The 16,399-nt window shown below is 53.1% G+C and overlaps 1 protein-coding gene across 4 annotated transcripts in view; it reads left to right on the top strand.

The window, feature by feature from the left end:
• The window catches only part of CELF5 (CUGBP Elav-like family member 5), a 49,892-nt gene that overhangs the window by 4,969 nt on the left and 28,524 nt on the right, over window positions 1-16,399 (top strand). For all 4 annotated transcript variants that reach the window (XM_073887219.1, XM_073887218.1, XM_025861303.2 and 1 more), the window contains exon 2: window positions 16,268-16,350. In XM_073887219.1, the coding sequence (XP_073743320.1) occupies window positions 16,268-16,350 (83 nt within the window). The remainder of the gene's footprint in view (window positions 1-16,267; window positions 16,351-16,399) is intronic.

Here is a 16,399-nt window from a genome sequence, read left to right as displayed (position 1 = left end):
GGTCCTGGGAGCCCCAGCGTCCCCTTCTGACCTAGGACTTTTATCTCTTCTGAGGGCTCTTCTGAGAGGCTCTGGCACTGGGGGTGGGCCCAGGAGCTATGTCTGGCACGAGCTCGTGTCTCTCTCTCTCACCCCTGACGCTGGCGGATGAGAACCTGGCCATTAGGAACGCTCAGGAGGACCATACTCACTCAGGTGCCCTTTCATTCATTCATTCATTCATTCATTCATTCATTCATTCAGCCAACACTTCCTGAAAGCCTCTGGGGCCTTGTCTCATCCTGGGTGAGACAAGGATGAAAGCCCTCTGACGGCAACACAGAGCTGGCCATAAGCACCTAGAGCCAGTGGTCAGGGCCGGCTCAGAGGGAAGGATGCAGGGTTGAGGGAACTGGGCAGGGAAACAGGCTGCATGGAGGAGTGGCTTTAGAATAGGGGCTTTGAAAGGTCAATAGGAGTCTTCCTGGTGGAAGAAGCATTCCATTTGTTTCTTCACAGAGGCACTTACCGTGTCCCAGGCCCAGTGATGCGGGTGAAACACAGCCGAGAGTGAGCTGGGCAGTTGTCCCTGTCCTCATGCATGTGGGCAGAGGCAGCTGGGTTTACAGGGACCTGGACGTGTGGAGGGCATACCTGGAGCAGAGGAGGAATTAGGTGAGACATGGGAGATGAGGCCAGGGAGGGAGCATGGGCCTGCAGGGCTTGTGACCTCAGACTGAGGGCACTGGGGAGCCCTGGAAGAATTCAGAGCAGGGGAGGAACTCAGACTTTTGTGGAAAGGGAGCTCCCATGTCTCTCTACCTGCCATAGCCAGCCTCTTTCCAGGCTCCTAGCCTTGTTCGGGATATGCCTACTTCCTACGCAACTGGATGGAAAAAGAGGAAGCTTCCCCTTGGGGTGAGCCCACACTGTGGGGAAAGAGGAATGCAAAGAGGCAGACGTGTGTTCTCAGAGAACCAAGTTCCCCTCCCCCCCACATGGATCATATGAAGAGTTGGGGCTCAGAGAAGGGTGTAACTCAGCCCCAAGTCACACAGCAATATAGCGAGGCAAACCTCCCAAACTGAGCCTTGGCCCGCTTTGGCAGAGGAGTCGAGGAGGCACAGAAAGAGGTATGATTGCGGAGATGAAGGCTCAGGGTAAAAGCCATTGAGGGAGGCTGCTGTCCTTGGACTGAAAACGACCAGTGCCAGAGGAAGGGGCTACTAGGTTTGGAAGACACTGACCTAGCAATGGTCCTGTTGGCCTGGGGTCATGGGGATCATCACTGATGCATAAGCTCTATGAGGGCAAGGACTGTGTCTTATTTGCCATTTGGAAGTGGAGCGTGAGAATGGACAAGGGCATGGGGGAAAGAGAGGGTGGGAGGGTGGGGAGTGGTTGGTTGTGGGAGGGTGGGCTGGCTACAGTATGGATAGATAGATGGTTAAGGGAGTAGATTGGTGCAGGCATGGATGGATGGATGGATGGATGGATGGATGGATGGATGGATGACAATCCGTTGGTGGATGTATGAGTGGATTGGTAGATGAAAGAGCAGAGGAATGGAAGCCTGAATGGATTGATGGATGGGTGTGTGGGTGGATGGATGGATGGGGGAATGGATGAGTAGATGGGTAGGTAGACAGATGGAAGGATGGATGGATGGGTAGACAGATGATGGATGGATGGTTGGGTGGGTGGATGGCTGGATGGGTGGCTGCATGGGTGGAAGATGGGTACCTCCCCAGCATTTACCACCTTCCTCCTCACATAGTGGATGGGAACGACCCATCAGGTTTGCAGTCTGACAGGCTTGGTGTCTGTTCCTGGCTCTGCTTTTTTGCTTCTGTGTGATCTTAGACAAGCCACCTCATCTTTTCTGAGGCTTATTTGTAAAAGAGAAAGAATATTGATAGCTGTCTTCCAGAGTAGTTGTAGAAATTAGAGTTCACTTATATCATGTGATTAATGTAATGACTCTGAGTGATGTCTTTCATATTGTAGGTGTCCTCGATACATGACCAGGCAATCAGATGTCAACAATTGTTTCTCAAGTCTCCATTATGTGTCAGGCACTGAGCTGGGCTCTGGGGACACAAAGCAATCCCAGGGAGAGGAGGGACTGATAATAAATGGGGAAACAAAGAAGTAAGATTTAGATTGGACTGAGTTGCTATGAAGAAGATAATGTAGGGTGTATGTTGGAGGGTGACAGCCTACCTTGTGTGGCCAAAGACCAAAAGACACCTCTGAGGAGGTGACCCAAATGACAGATGAGGAAGCTGTGGTTCTGAAGCCAAGGGAAAGGCATTCCAGGACTGGAAACAGCACAGGCAAAGGCCCTGAGGTCAGAATGAGTTTGACCTGTCGGAGGAACAGCGAGGAGGTCCATGTGGCAGGAGTAGAGAAAGTGAGGGGAGGGAGGAAGGAGGAGATGGGGCAGGTTGTGTTGAGTCTCATGTGTCTTGGAGAGGACTCTGGGGCTGTGGTTTTACCCTGAGTGAGGTGGGAGCCCTTGAAGGCAGTGGGCAGGGAAAAGACAGGGTCCCTCAGGGAGCTCAGAATCTGAAGAACATGGACTCTGGGTCCTGCATTTTCTAGATGGGGAAACTAAGGCACAGAGAGTCCTGGAGTGCAGATGGAGCTTTCTGCCACCATGGTTGCACCCAGCCCCTCTGAGGGCCTCCTGAGGGTGGTGGATTGCCTGGCGGTGCGGTCAGGGTAAACGTGTGAGGGCTAGGAGAGAGAGTCCTTGTCCCTGACCCTCTGCTTGGGGGAGGGAGCAGATGAGGCAACCCCACCGTGGCTGGGGTGGGGGGACCCAGAGCAACCTCACAACAGGGGGAGATGGAGGCTCAGGGAGGGGAGAAGACCTCCCCAAGGACACATAGATGGTTGGGGTTGCAAGCTCATTTCTTCATCTACCTACCTCTCCTCTCTCTCAGCGATTTCTTGAGTCCCTACTATGTGCCAGTTTTGAGAGCACAAGACCTAGTGTGCGTCCACAGGGAGCACACGGCTCTGGGAGAGGTGGACAGAATGTCTGTGCTGGTCCTAAGGGGTGGTGATGTGTGCTGGGGGCGGGCAAAGCGGACGTCCTGGGGTCGAGGGTACCTCGAATGAGGTGCCACCCCACACGCAGCAGGACGGCTGTTCTAAAACAGACCAGGCAACGGGTGTCTGCGAGGAGGTGGAGAAATCGGAGCCCGCGCATGGCTGGGGGGATGTGAGCCGGGGCGGCGCTCTGGAAGACAGTCTGGCGGTTCCTCAGAAACTGACACATGGTTGCCACATGAGCCAGCAGTTCATACAGATCCGAAAGGATTGAAAGTCTCCAAGAGCTATTTGCACACTGATGTTCATAGCAGCACAATTCACAAGGGCCAAAAGTGGAAACAACCCAAGCATCCACTGAAGGATGAATCGATAAACACGGTGCGGTCCGTCCCCACGCGGGAACACGCTCCAGCCTTGGAAAGGAAGGGGCCCTGACACCTGCCACGACTCGGAGGGACCCCAAGGACACCGGGCTCAGTGAGAGGAGCCAGACCCAGAAGGACACATCCCACAGGAGGACCCCACTCCCAGGAGGTCCCCAGAGGAGTCCCGTCCACACAGACAGAGAGGAGAGGGTGGGAGCCGGGGCGGGGGCAGGGGGTGGGGAGTCCGTGCTTCATGGGGACAGAGTCTCTGTGTGGGGAGATGGAACGTTCTGGAGACGGAGGGTGGGGGTGGCTGCATGAGGATGAGAGTGTGCTTCATACCGCTGAGCTGTGCGCTTAGAAATGGTTAAGATGATAAATTTATGTTATGTGTATTCTACCACAATTTGGGGGAAAAGCTGCATAGAGGAGAGCAGGGCTATGGGGGAGGGGCTGGAATTCCAGAGTCAGGCACCTGAGGCCTGAAGGCTGCACGTCTGGGGAATTACAAGTGGATCGGAGTTAAGGGCAATGGAGGGAATGTTGAGAGAAGAGTCCAGAAGGCAGCGGTGGTGAGGTTGGGAAGGACTGCAAAGGCAGGCAATCTTGGCTTTGACTTGAGGGTACTGGGGAGACATATATACATATTTTTAAAGATTTTATTTATTTATTCATGAGAGACAGAGACAGAGAGAGAGAGAGAGAGAAGCAGAGGGAGAAGCAGGCTCCCAAGGAGCAGGGAGCCCGATGCGGGACTCGATCCCAGGACCCTGGGATCATGACCTGAGCCGAAGGCAGACGGTCAACCATCTGAGCCACCCAGGCGCCCCTGGGGAGACATATTTAAGGGGTCAAATCATCAGCTGTCGTCGGGGAGGTAGAGAAGAGGAAGGGATCTAGCAAAGTGGTTCTCGCCTGAGACAGTTCTGCCCCTGGGGGGGACACCAGGTGATGTTCAGGACATCTGTGGTTGTCGCAACTGGTGGTGCTCCTGGCATCCAGTGGATGGGGGCCAGGGATGCTGCTCAGCACCCCCACATGCCTGGGATGGCCCCATTCCAGAGAGTGACCAGAGTCCTCTCTGCAACCCCAAGGCCCTGCATGACCTGCCCCGCCCCTCCCTGCCCTCCCCTCCTCCCTCTCTCCCCCTCACCCACTCTGCCCCAGACACACGGGCTTCCTTGCTGTTTGTCCAACACACCAGGTCAGTCCTGCCCCAGGGCCTTTGCATGAGCTATCCCTGCTACCTGGGATGCTGTTCCCCCAAATCTCTGCAGGCTTCACTCTCTCACTTCCTCCAGGTCTTGGCTCAGATGTCACCTCCTTGGTGAAGCCTCCTTGTCCCCCAGACACTCGCATCCTCCTTCCTCATACCTTTCAACCTTCACCTTCTCGATGCTGCCTCCCCGCAGACGTGACTTATAATCACAGCCACCCTCCAGCACTCCAAACCCTTCTTCCCTGCTTTCTTTTTTTCCCCCTGTGAAAATGAAGACTTCTGACATACCATAGATCATAGATTTTGCTTTTTATGTTATTTCGCTTTTCTCTCCTTCCCCCATTAGGAAACCCCATCAGGACGAAGTCTTTTGCCTTTTGTATTTATGGCTGTGTCCCCAGGGCCTAGAATAGTGCTTGGAACACAGCAGATGGGTGGATGGACAGTTGGATGGACAGGTGGATGGATGGATGGATGGATGGAGGGAGGGAGGGAGGGATGGATGGATGGATGGATGGATGGAAGGAAGAATGGACGGACAGATGGGTGGATAAGTGGAAGAATGGGTAAATGAAGGGATTACAGATGGATGGACATGTGGGTGGGTGTACGGATGGAGGGACCAGCAGTGGTGACAGTCTGTGGGAAGAGTCAAGATGGCTGTGGGCAGGAGATTGGGGGTACGTGTCCAGACGAGGCCTGAGGAGCCCTGATGAGTAAGTCTGGGGCAGAGGAGGAGCTCAGCCGGGGAGGGAGGAGGCCACCCCAGAGATGGTGCACTGGATGGAGGGGTCCAGGAGCGTGAGCCTTGGGCATGAAGCCCTGCCCTCCTGCACAGGAGCCAATGACTTTGTAAGTGAGGGGAGGCGTGATGAATATAGGAGAGAGCCTGTCAACCCCACTGTTGTTAGTAGGTAGGGACAGCCTGGGGCTGAAAGGATGGAGGGGAACAGAGAGGGTGTCCGGGGGCAGAGGGCTGGTGGAGGGTGGCCCCACAGCACATGGGACTATCTTCTGTAATCCTTAGTGGAGGCTCAGAGAGGTTAAGTGACCCAAGATCACACAGCAGAGAGGGGCAGTGGGCCGGGCTAGATCACAGAGCCAAGGTTAAAGACCAAGAACATGGGGCACCTGGAGTGCAGGGGGTTGGGGGCCCACGGGATTTGAGAGGAGGGTTCACACGACCTGTTGTGGTCGGTCCTTGCTGGCGAAGGAAGTGGGAGATGTTAGTGATCAGCAATGAACAAAGGGTCTTTCCTGCGTCTGTTTCCATTGTACAGCTGGTGCATAATAGGTGCTCGGGAAATACTGAATAACTCCATGCCACGCAGGGTAGGACAGGGGAGGAATGAAAATGGATCAAATGCCGTTGCCCTCAAAGAGGTCACCTTGATATTAGCAGGTCAGCTTGAAAACACAAGCATTCAGGCAATGACTATCCACTGAGCACCTACTGTGTGCCAGGCACTATCTGGGTACCCCCCCAAATCAAATGTAAAAACCTCTGTCCTTGTGGAGGGGACATTCCAGTGGGCGTGGGGAACAGAAATAAATATAATGTGGGCACCCCCTGCTTTTGGAAAGTTTGTATTACCCTACTTCACTTCCACGAAAGGCCTACGTGAATACCTCTTTTTGGCAACTGGAAGAAATCCGAAGGGGATATTTGCTTTTATGAATAAAAGCAGAAAGCAAAACGGGCATTCAGCGCTGGTTTTGCAGTGAGCTCTTACAGAGGCAATGCTCCCCCCCGCCAGGGCTCTGAACCGTGTGAGCATCTGTGCTTTACCTTGGTTCATTCTGTGCATCCATTAGCAAGATGTGTCCTAAAGTATCCGAAAAGCCTAAGGGAGGTTATTTTTTGAGTGTGGGAATGTTCAAAAAGTTTTCCATATAAATTAAGGTGGTTGCTTCCTTGCTGTATGCCATTTAGGCTGACAGGAGGTTTCACAGGAACACTCTGCTTTTGGATAGTGAGGGAAACCTGTATGCATCATAGAAATGGTGATGGGGGCAGAGGAAAAATAGAGCCGGGTGAGGGGGTGATTGAGGGCCGTAACTTTAAACAGTGTGCTCAAAGGAGGCTCCACTAAGGAGGTGACATTTGAGCCAAGACCTGAAGGAAGGGAGTGAACTGTGCAGAGATCTGGAGAAGCAAATTCTGGAAGAGCCTGTGCAAAGGTCCTGGGGCAGGAGGGCCTGGCATTTGGAGGAACAGAGGAGGCATGTGTGGCTGGGGCAGAGTGGGCTGGGGGAGAGAGGGAGGAGGGGAGGACAGGGAGGGAACAGGGCAGGTTGTGGGGGCCTTAGGAACCGTGTGGGGAGGATTAGGCTTGTACCCCAGGGAGGAGGAAGCCTTGGAGGGCTGTGGGCAGACGAGGTGCTCACAGGCGCCCTCTGGTGGCCCCTGGGGGCCGGTTGTAGGGGTGAGGGAGGCAGCAGTGTGGGGAGACCAGGGCAGAGGGGACCGCATGTCCAGGAGGGCATGGATGGGCACTCTACCAGTATGGAGGCTGTGAGCTGTGGCCAAATTCTTGCTGAGCACACAGAGTGCTGGGCCCAGTGCTGGGCCCTGGGGACAGGTGCAGTGGCCAGCACACCTGGTTCTCACCCTCAGGGCCTCCGAGTCCAGTGGGACAGTAACTCCTGATGGGCAGTTAGAGTGCCGCACGGGCTCAGGGAGAGCCACAGGGGTGCCTGACCCCCCTCCTCGGGAAGGGACACAGGCCGGGTCGTGGGGTGGAGGAGAAAGGATGGGCGACACAGATGAGGGCGGGCGTGTGTGGACCAAGGCGCGGCGAGCTCCAGGGTGGTGGGTGAGAGGCCGAGCGTGGGGTGCGGGGAGACATGGCCAGTTCCCAGACCTGCCCAGTTCCCCGGAAGTGACAGAAATCCCACACTTAGGCATGAAAATAATGACCATGAATACTAAGAAGGAAAAAACAACTTTAAAAACTATTTTTATTTAGGCCACTCAAGTAGTCCCCCACACTCTGGGATTTTCTGAAACTCAGAAGCCCTGTGCCCACCCCCAGGTTGGGTTCAGTTCCAGGCCTTGTTTGTGACTTGCTGTGTGACCTTAGGAAAGCTGCTAAGCCTCTCTGAGGCTGGGTTCACGCATCTGTAACACAGGATGCAAATATCTGCCAGTTTAGAAGGAGGGTTCCAGCTGAGGCCATGGCGTCTGACCCAGGGCTTGGCTCTGTCCTCAGTTGGTACTTCCTTGCTGGGACATTTGGGGGATTTTTAGTCAGTCCTGGGGGGTGGTCCTTCCCCTGATGTCTCCCAAGTCCCCAGATGGGTCTGAGGACCCAAACCAGATTCTGCATCTTTCTTCCAAACTGCTCTTCCTACTGGATCTCCATCCAGTGAGCAGTGAGTCTGTTGGGACGTAGGTCACGAATGACCACAAACTTAGCTTAAAAGGGCAGACTTCTCCCCGGTCCTTGAGAACAGGAGTCCAAGATCAAGAGCCTGCATTCCCTCGGGAGGCTCCAGGGGACAGATCTTCCTGCCTCTTTCAGCTTCCAGGGGCTCCAGGCTCCCCTTGGCTTGTGGCTGCATCCCTCCATCTGTGCTTCCGTCTTCACGTGGTCTCTCCTCTCTCTGTGTCCCCTCTCGTCTCTTACAAGGACATTTGTCAATGGATCTGGAGTCCACCTCGTTATCCAGGGTGGATCTCATCTCAAGATCGTTAATTACATCTTTTTTTTTTTTTAAGATTTTATTTATTTGACAGAGAGACACAGCGCGAGAGGGAACACAAGCAGGGGGAGTGGGAGAGGGAGAAGCAGGCTTCCCGCGGAGCAGGGAGCCCGATGCGGGACTCGATCCCAGGACCCTGGGACCAGACCTGAGCCGAAGGCAGACGCGTAACGACTGAGCCACCCAGGCGCCCCCATCCTTAATTACATCTTAATTACAGTCCCTTTTTCCAAATAAGTTCCCACGCATAGGGTCTGGGATGTACACATATCTTTTCAGGAGGGCCACCATACAGTCCACTACACCCTCCCAGGGGTGGCCCTGGGCTTCCGCCCCGCCTCTACCCCCAGCCCCTTGCCCCCCAGAGACCCCTTCTGAAGGTCTCATCCGTCTCTCCTCTTTGCCCCCATGGCCCCAGCTCAGTCCTCGCCTTCCTGACCTTAGCCTTCTGTTCTGTACTTCGGTCCCTCCTCCATGCTGGCCCCAGAAGATCTTCCCAGCACACACCTCTGTGCCCTCCCCTGCCCACACATCTTCTGTGGCTCCCCACTGCCTTCGACTCAGCTCATTGTCTTCACCTGCTGAGCAAAGTGTTTATGCTCCCCGCCCCCCAACAACATCGCTTGACACCTGCCAAACTCCCCAGCCTGCTCCCTACACCCTCAGCGCCCGACAGAGCCACCCTTTGTCCTCTGGGCTTCCCCTAGCCCTCTGTCCCACCCTCTGCCCCAGGCTGACCACACGTGGGGGTGTGTCTTTTGCGCCTTTTCCCAGCCTGCGAGCCTCAGGATCGCCCATTAGTCAGGGCATTTTCCCTGGAGCCCAGGGTGAACAGAGACTGGTTGCTGCGGAGGGACCATGGTCAACTTTGCCCCCCTCCTCAGAGACAGAATCTCCCGGGCTGGATAGAGGAGTGTCCTTGTGGGCTGGGGGAAGAGCCCTGGGCAATGGGGTCATGCAGATATGGGCTCCAGGTGACCTGGGTCACTGTGAACCTCAGTCTTCTCATCTGTAAGTTGGGCACAATTCTTCCCACCACTGAAGGCTCTGTGGGGTTGCCCCAGAGCCCATGTTTGGGAGGCCTGTATTGCTAGGTCACCCCCTAATGATTCCATTGATCTGCACATCAATCGGTGTCTACACTAGATGGAAGGTGGCGCATAATTGTCTTTTCATAGATGCTTTTAAGGCCACCTTTGCCTTAAAACATCAAAGGTTTTGAGTGAATTTCAGGGAAGATGGCAGAATTGGGAGCCCCTGCCACTCCACAGCCACACCCTGGAGATCAAAGCCTCTAAGCACAGTGGATGGCAGTGAAACCCATGACGTCAGATGCCCCTGGGTTCAAACTCTGGCTCTACCCTTTCCTGCTGTGCATCTTAGGCAAACCTCCCTGCATAGTCTGCATAAGACCCACCTTACAGGATTCCTGCGGGGAGGAGAGGGGGCGAGGGGGGTGGAACCAAGCCCCCAAGATAATGGCCACCCTGTCCAAGTGCTCCGTGATGGAGCTGTTGTCGTAACTACCACTATCTTTATAAGGGAGAATATTGAGGTCAAGGAGGCACAGACTGGAGTTAGTCCTCTGGAGTTCCATCACTATGTTACCTGTGTGGCTGCTGTCTCAGTTTCCCTACCTGCAAAATGCAAATAATAATAAATAAAATACCAGGGCGCCTGGGTGGCTCAGTCAGTTGAGCGTCCGACTCTTGGTTTCGGCTCAGGTCATGATCTCAGGGTCGTGGGATCGAGCCCCACGTCGGGCTCCATGCTCAGCAAGGAGTCTGCTTGAGATTCTCACTCCCTCTGCACCCCCCCCTGCCCTGTGCTCGCTCTCTCTAAATAAATACGTCTTTAATAATAACAATAATAATAAATACAATCATGCAATTCTCTTGGGCTAGTCTGAGGACTCAAAGGGTTGATACCAGTGACGTGCCCCTGTAAGGATGCCTGGTGCTCAGCAGACACTGACTATTATTATCATCATCATTACAACTTTGAGTCATGAAATCCCAAAAGCTCAGATCTCAGACCAGAGAGCAGAGGATCTTAGCATGAGGAGGGACTCTGAGGATTCTCTGGCAAAGAAGTTTCCTCTCTGGGGAGTCACTGCTGCTTACCTCCAGAGATGGGGAGCTCCCTCCCTCCCAAGGGAGCTGTGATGACACGGATCTAGTTATTAGGAAACTTTCATATATACATACTCTTGTTCCCCAGTGATTCCCCCATTTTGGTCCCTGCTCTGTCTTTGGGCCTAGAGAGATCCGTGGGCATTAACAGCACCCCACCCCAGATCCGTCCTGGTCCAGGCTTTGAAAATGGGTGTGGGTTTGAAGGGATGGTCAAGCGCTGAGCACTCTGGGAAGAACCCCAGGGGTTGGCCAGCATGGGAAGGGGCTGCTGGACACCAGACTTGGCCCCCTTGTCATTGGTGAGGCTGATGTGTGGGGTAGGGGTGGCCAGGGCTGAAATTGAGATGAGAGTTTCACCCGATGTAGGCTTTGGTTGGGTTGTGACTTCCCTCAAAAGGCCTCTGTGGGACTAGGCTACAGCAAACAGACCTCGAACAATTAAAATGAGGTCCATGCATTTGAACCAGCATTTGATCCTGACACGATTTTAAAGCTCCTTTCAGGAAAGGGTGAATCAGGGGCCTGTGATCCTCACCCTAGGCCCTGGGGAAATTTTTAAAAAGATGCAAGCTCCAGGCAAACTGTCCATGGAGCCAGGATGAGCACACACTTACCACCTGTGAGGCCCTGGGCAAGTCCCTTCCCTACTCTCTGCCCTGGACACTCATCTGTAAAATGAAGACAATACTAGCAGCTACTCTGTGGGGTTGTTATAGGGATTGAGTGAGTCCATACTGAGTACAAGTTTGTTAGTATTAGAAGCCAGTGAACTTTATTAATACCGCTGAAAGTCTGTGCTGATTGGGGACTGTATTAGGATGCTAGGGCTGCGGAAAAAATGTACCACAAACCAGGGGTCTTCAAAAACAGAAGCATGTTTGCTCACTGTCCGGGGAGCCAGAAGTCTGAGATTAAGGTGTGGGTTGAATTGGTTCCTTCAAAATGGAGGGAGAATCTGGTTCAGGTCTCTCCCAGCTTCTGGTGGTTTGTTGGAAGTCCCTGGGCTTGTCGATACATCCCCCAGATTTCTGCCTTCATAATCACATGGCCTTCTCCCTGAGTGTGTGTCTCTGTGCCCAAATTTCCTCCTTTTGTAAGGACACTAGTCCTATGGCACTGGGGCTAACCCTCCTCCAGGATGACCTCACCTTAACTCATTACATATGCAATGGCTCATTTTCCAAGTAAGGTCCCATTCTGAGGTCCTGAGGGGTTAGGACAGCAACATATGAATTTTGGGGAGGGGGGATCCAATTAAACCCTAACAGGAACTGAACTAACTGAACATCGAGGCTGTGTTTACCCAGAAACGGGTAAACATCACACATTTCTCCCCATTAGAAAAGAGAAACTAAGGGGTCAAGAGAACAGGCAAGCATTTCAGCACCGGGGACAGTGGCATGCAATTTGGTCTTTCTGTCCCTCTGGCTGAAAACCTTCCGGACCCAGAGGCTGATGGCCTAGAAAGTCGCTCAGGGGTCCTAGCCTAGCCTCCCAGGACCAGCACACTCCATGTTCTGCAAATGAGGCCTCACGGGCAGGAATGCGCCCAAGGGGGAAGGGTTTTGCTTCTATTTCACATCTTCTTGCAGTGCAATTTCTTGCTGGTTGTGCCTAATTTCTCTCAGGCCCTAGGCTAGTTGTCTTAGTGCCTCTCCTTTCCCTGAAGACCTTGGGGGATTAAATTCAGAAAATAGAAACACCAAAAAAAGAGTAGAAAGACCAGCCATGGGTTGGGGGAAGATGTGTGCATCAGATGTAACCACAAAAGAATCCAAAGTATTCTTTATTTACACAGCACATAAAGAACTCCTACAAAGCAACACGGTGCCTGGCTTTATTAATAACTATAGCAATGTATGTTACAATCTCAATGAAATGCAGTGATACGCCTACCATAATGACTACATTTAAAAGGCTGGTAAAACCAAGGGTTGGTGAAAATGAAGCATTAATATTGTCAGACCCGTTGGTTGGAGAATTCTTTGGTACAACCCATTTTGGAAAACTGAAGGAATCCGTTAAAGCTAAACATAAACCAACCTTATAACCTGCAATCCCATTCCTGGATATGCCTTTGTGCATCAAAGCACCTATATAAGAATGTTCCATGGCAGCGTTATTCATGATCGTCTCTAACAGTGGACAACCCAGATGCCCACTCACAAGAGAATGGATAGCCACCTTGCAGTATATTCACAGGAGAAAATATTACACAACTATGAAAAGGAATTAACTCCTGATACTCACAACCATCTGTTGTTGAGTAACAGAATCTAGACACAAAGTATACATATGCTATGATTCCGTTTATATAAGTTCAAAAGCAGGAAGTACTCAGCTACATTGATTAGTGACACACACGGGGCGGGAAGCCATAATGAAAAACAATGACGTGGTTATCACAAAAGCCAGGATAGCAGTCACCTCCGGCGGATGGAGGGCTTGTCATGGGATGGGAGGCACTGGGGTTTCCGGTGACTGCCATGTTCTATTCCCTGACCTGGGAAATGGTTACATGATTTTATAATTATTTGCTACATTGTATACTTTCATGTTCTGCACTTTTCTTGGGGGGGTATGTTTTTTTTAACTTTTTTAATTTTTTATTTTTTTAAAGGTTTATTTATTTATTTGAGAGAGAGAGAGTGAGCATGAGAGGGGGGAGGGGCAGAGGGAGAAGCAGACTCCCCGCCGAGCAGGGAGTCCGATGTGGGACTCGATCCCGGGACTCCAGGATCATGACCTGAGCCGAAGGCAGTCGCTTAACCAACTGAGCCACCCAGGCGCCCCGGGGGGGTATGTTTTTAATATATCCCAATGACAATTTTTTATTTTGGTAAAATACACGTAACATTAAATTCACCATCTTAACCATTTTTTTATTTTTTTAAAGATTTTATTTATTTATTTGACAGAGAGAGAGACAGCGAGAGAGGGAACACAAGCAGCGGGAGTGGGAGAGGGAGAAGCAGGCTTCCAGCTGAGCAGGGAGCCCGATGCGGGGCTCGATCCCAGGACCCTGGGATCATGACCTGAGCCGAAGGCAGACGCTTAACGACTGAGCCACCCAGGCGCCCCATCTTAACCATTTTTTAAAGATATGTTTATTTTTAGAGATAGAGATAGAGAGAGAGAGAGTGGTGGGGGAGGGGCAGAGGGAGAGGGAGAATCTCAAACAGACCCCCCAGCTGAGCGCCGAGCCCTATACGGGACTCCATCTCACGACCCTGAGATCATGACCAGAGCCAAGACAAGTCGGACGTTTAACTGACTGAGCCACCCAGGCGCCCCCCCATCTTAACTATTTTTAAGTGCACACCTCAATGGCATTAAGCACAATCACATTGTTGTGAAACAACCCTCACCCTCCGTCTCCAGAACTTTCCATCTCCCCACACGGAGACTCGGTCCCCATGAAGCACGGACTCCCCACCCCCTGCCCCAGCCCCGGCTCCCACCCTCTCCTCTCTGTCTCTGTGGACGGGACTCCTCTGGGGACCTCCTGGGAGTGGGGTCCTGAGGGATGTGTCCTTTTATGTCTGGCTTATTACACTGAGCATAACATCCTCAAGGTTCATCCACGTTGTAACATGGGTCAGAATTCCCCACTTTTTAAGGCAGAATAATATTCCAGTGTATGAATGGACCACATTTTGTTTATCCATGCGTCTGTTGGTGGACACTTGGGTTGTTCTACCTTTTGGCCGTTGTGAATAATGCTGCTGTGAATATGTGTAATATCTGTTTGAAATATCTGTTCGAGTCCCTGTTTTCAATTCTTTTGGGTATAGACCCAGAAGTGGAATTGCTGGATCATATGGTAATTCTATGTTTAACTTTTTTGAGGAGCCGCCAAACTGTTTCCCACAGGGGCTGCACCATTTTACATTCTCACAACAAATGTTTTTTAAATGCTAGAAACCATCCTCAGCTCTGCCTGGTGCCTTTCTCCCCAGGGTTCCAAGGGAGCCTGTCAGGCCTGAGGCAGACCCCTCCCCATCAACCGGCCCCGCCTGTGGGAGTGGGGGCTTGGTGAGCTCATCCCAGAAGGAAGGATACGGCTTTAATTAGCTCCTGCCTGGAGCAAAAATGGGCACCACGAAGCTGTTCCCAGGGCTTCTGCGCAGGGGGTCCTGCGGGGGAGGGGGAGGCAGAGGGAGGGAGATGGGGGTGGTGGACACAGGGTCCAACAGCATCAGAGCGGCCAACGATGGTCTCATTTCACACGCAGTGAAAATGAGGTCCACAGAGGTTAGAGGCAAAGCCCAGGGCTGAGGCCCGGTCCCCTGGGTCCGTCGAAGGGGACCTGACACCTGCCTGCATCCCACACCCGGCCTCAGGCAAACATCTTTCAAATACCTTTGATCTCATCAGCCTTTCTCTGGGGGCTTCTCTCTCCTTGCTTCTGTCTCTCTCAGTGTCTCTTGTCTCTGCAGTTCTCACGCTTTGCACCCCGCCCCCGCCCCCCCCCCCTCCCCAGACGACGTCCAGTCAATCACACCCTGGCTCTGGACCACTTCAGGGCTGGCCCGCCCCTTCCTCTCCTGATTGGCTCTGCCCTTGGCCACTGCGCCACGCCCCCTCTAGCTCCTCCCCCGCCCCTTGTCCCTCCCCCCCCTTCTACACTGGGACCATCCTCTCTGATGGGGACAACTGAGACCCAGAGAGAGGTGGCGCCCCGTCCACGGAGGCAGAGGCGCCCCATGCGAGGCCACGAAGCAGGTCCATGCAGAGCCATGGTGCTCCTCGCCCCGTCCCGGGGAGCCTTCTGCGTCTTTGGGGGCTGCTGCTGCACCCCCGCCCCGAGGCAGCAGCTGTCCCACCCCCCCCACCGCACCTCACCTAGCCTTCTCAGTATCGCTTTATCTAGCGTCAGCCACGGATTTACTTAACAGCTGGGGCTCCTTTCTCCCCTTCCCTAGCTCACCTTTTGGGGTGGGGGGCAGCTGAACCACTGCTGTTGGCCCCTGCCCCCCAAAAAAGTTGGCTCCTCTGTTTAACTTATAGTAAAAAAGAAGATAAAATCTACCATCTTAAACAATTTTTCCTCCTTTTCCATTATTTTATTGTGGTAAAATACACATAACATTAAATTTACCGTCTAAACCATCTCTAAGTGCACAGCTCAAAGCATTTTTAAAAAAAGATTTTATTTATTTGAGAGGGAAAGAGAGCACGAGCGGGGGCGGGGGTGGAGAGGCAGAGGGAGAGGGAGAAGCAGACTCCCCACTGAGCAGGGAGCCTGATGCAGTGGGCTCGATCCCAGGACCCTGAGATCATGACCTGAGCCAAAGGAAGACGCTTAGCTGACTGAGCCACCCAGGCGCCCCGCAGCTCGGCAGCATGAAGCACGCTCACACTGTCGTGCAATCACCACCCCCCACCCGCCGTCTCCAGAATTTTCCATCTCTCCATACGGAGACTCTGTCCCCACGAAGCACAGACTCCCCACCCCCTGCCCCAGCCCCAGCTCACAACCTCTCCTCTGTCTCTGTGGATAGGACTCCTCTGGGGACCTCCTGGGACTGGGGTCCTGTGGGATGTGTCCTTCTGGGTCTGGCTCCTCTCACTGAGCACAGTGTCCTCGGGGTCCCTCCACGTTGTGGCAGGTGTCAGGGTCCCTTCCTTTCTGAGGCTGGATCAGGTTCCAGCGCGTGGATGGAACGACAAGTTGTGTTTATCCTTCATCCACTGATGGACATTTGGGTTGCTTCCACCTTCTGGCTGTTGGGATCAATGTGACCGTGAACATGGGTCTCCGCATTCCTTTCTGTTAACACCCCCAATTCTTTCCTTTCCAGGCTGTGCCTTTCTCACCTATTGTGCCAGGGACTCTGCCATCAAAGCTCAGACTGCCCTGCACGAACAGAAGACCTTGCCCGGGGTGAGTCCGAGGTGCTTTCTGGGGAGGGGGGCTGCTCTCAGCCTGGGGA

Source organism: Callorhinus ursinus, unplaced genomic scaffold (assembly GCF_003265705.2).
Source record: "Callorhinus ursinus isolate GAN/ISIS: 27379988/994484 unplaced genomic scaffold, GSC_fseal_2.0 scaffold77, whole genome shotgun sequence".
NCBI classification, from domain to species: domain Eukaryota; kingdom Metazoa; phylum Chordata; class Mammalia; order Carnivora; family Otariidae; genus Callorhinus; species Callorhinus ursinus.
Note: the sequence above shows the minus strand (reverse complement) of the source record. Positions and strands in the feature narration are given on the sequence as shown.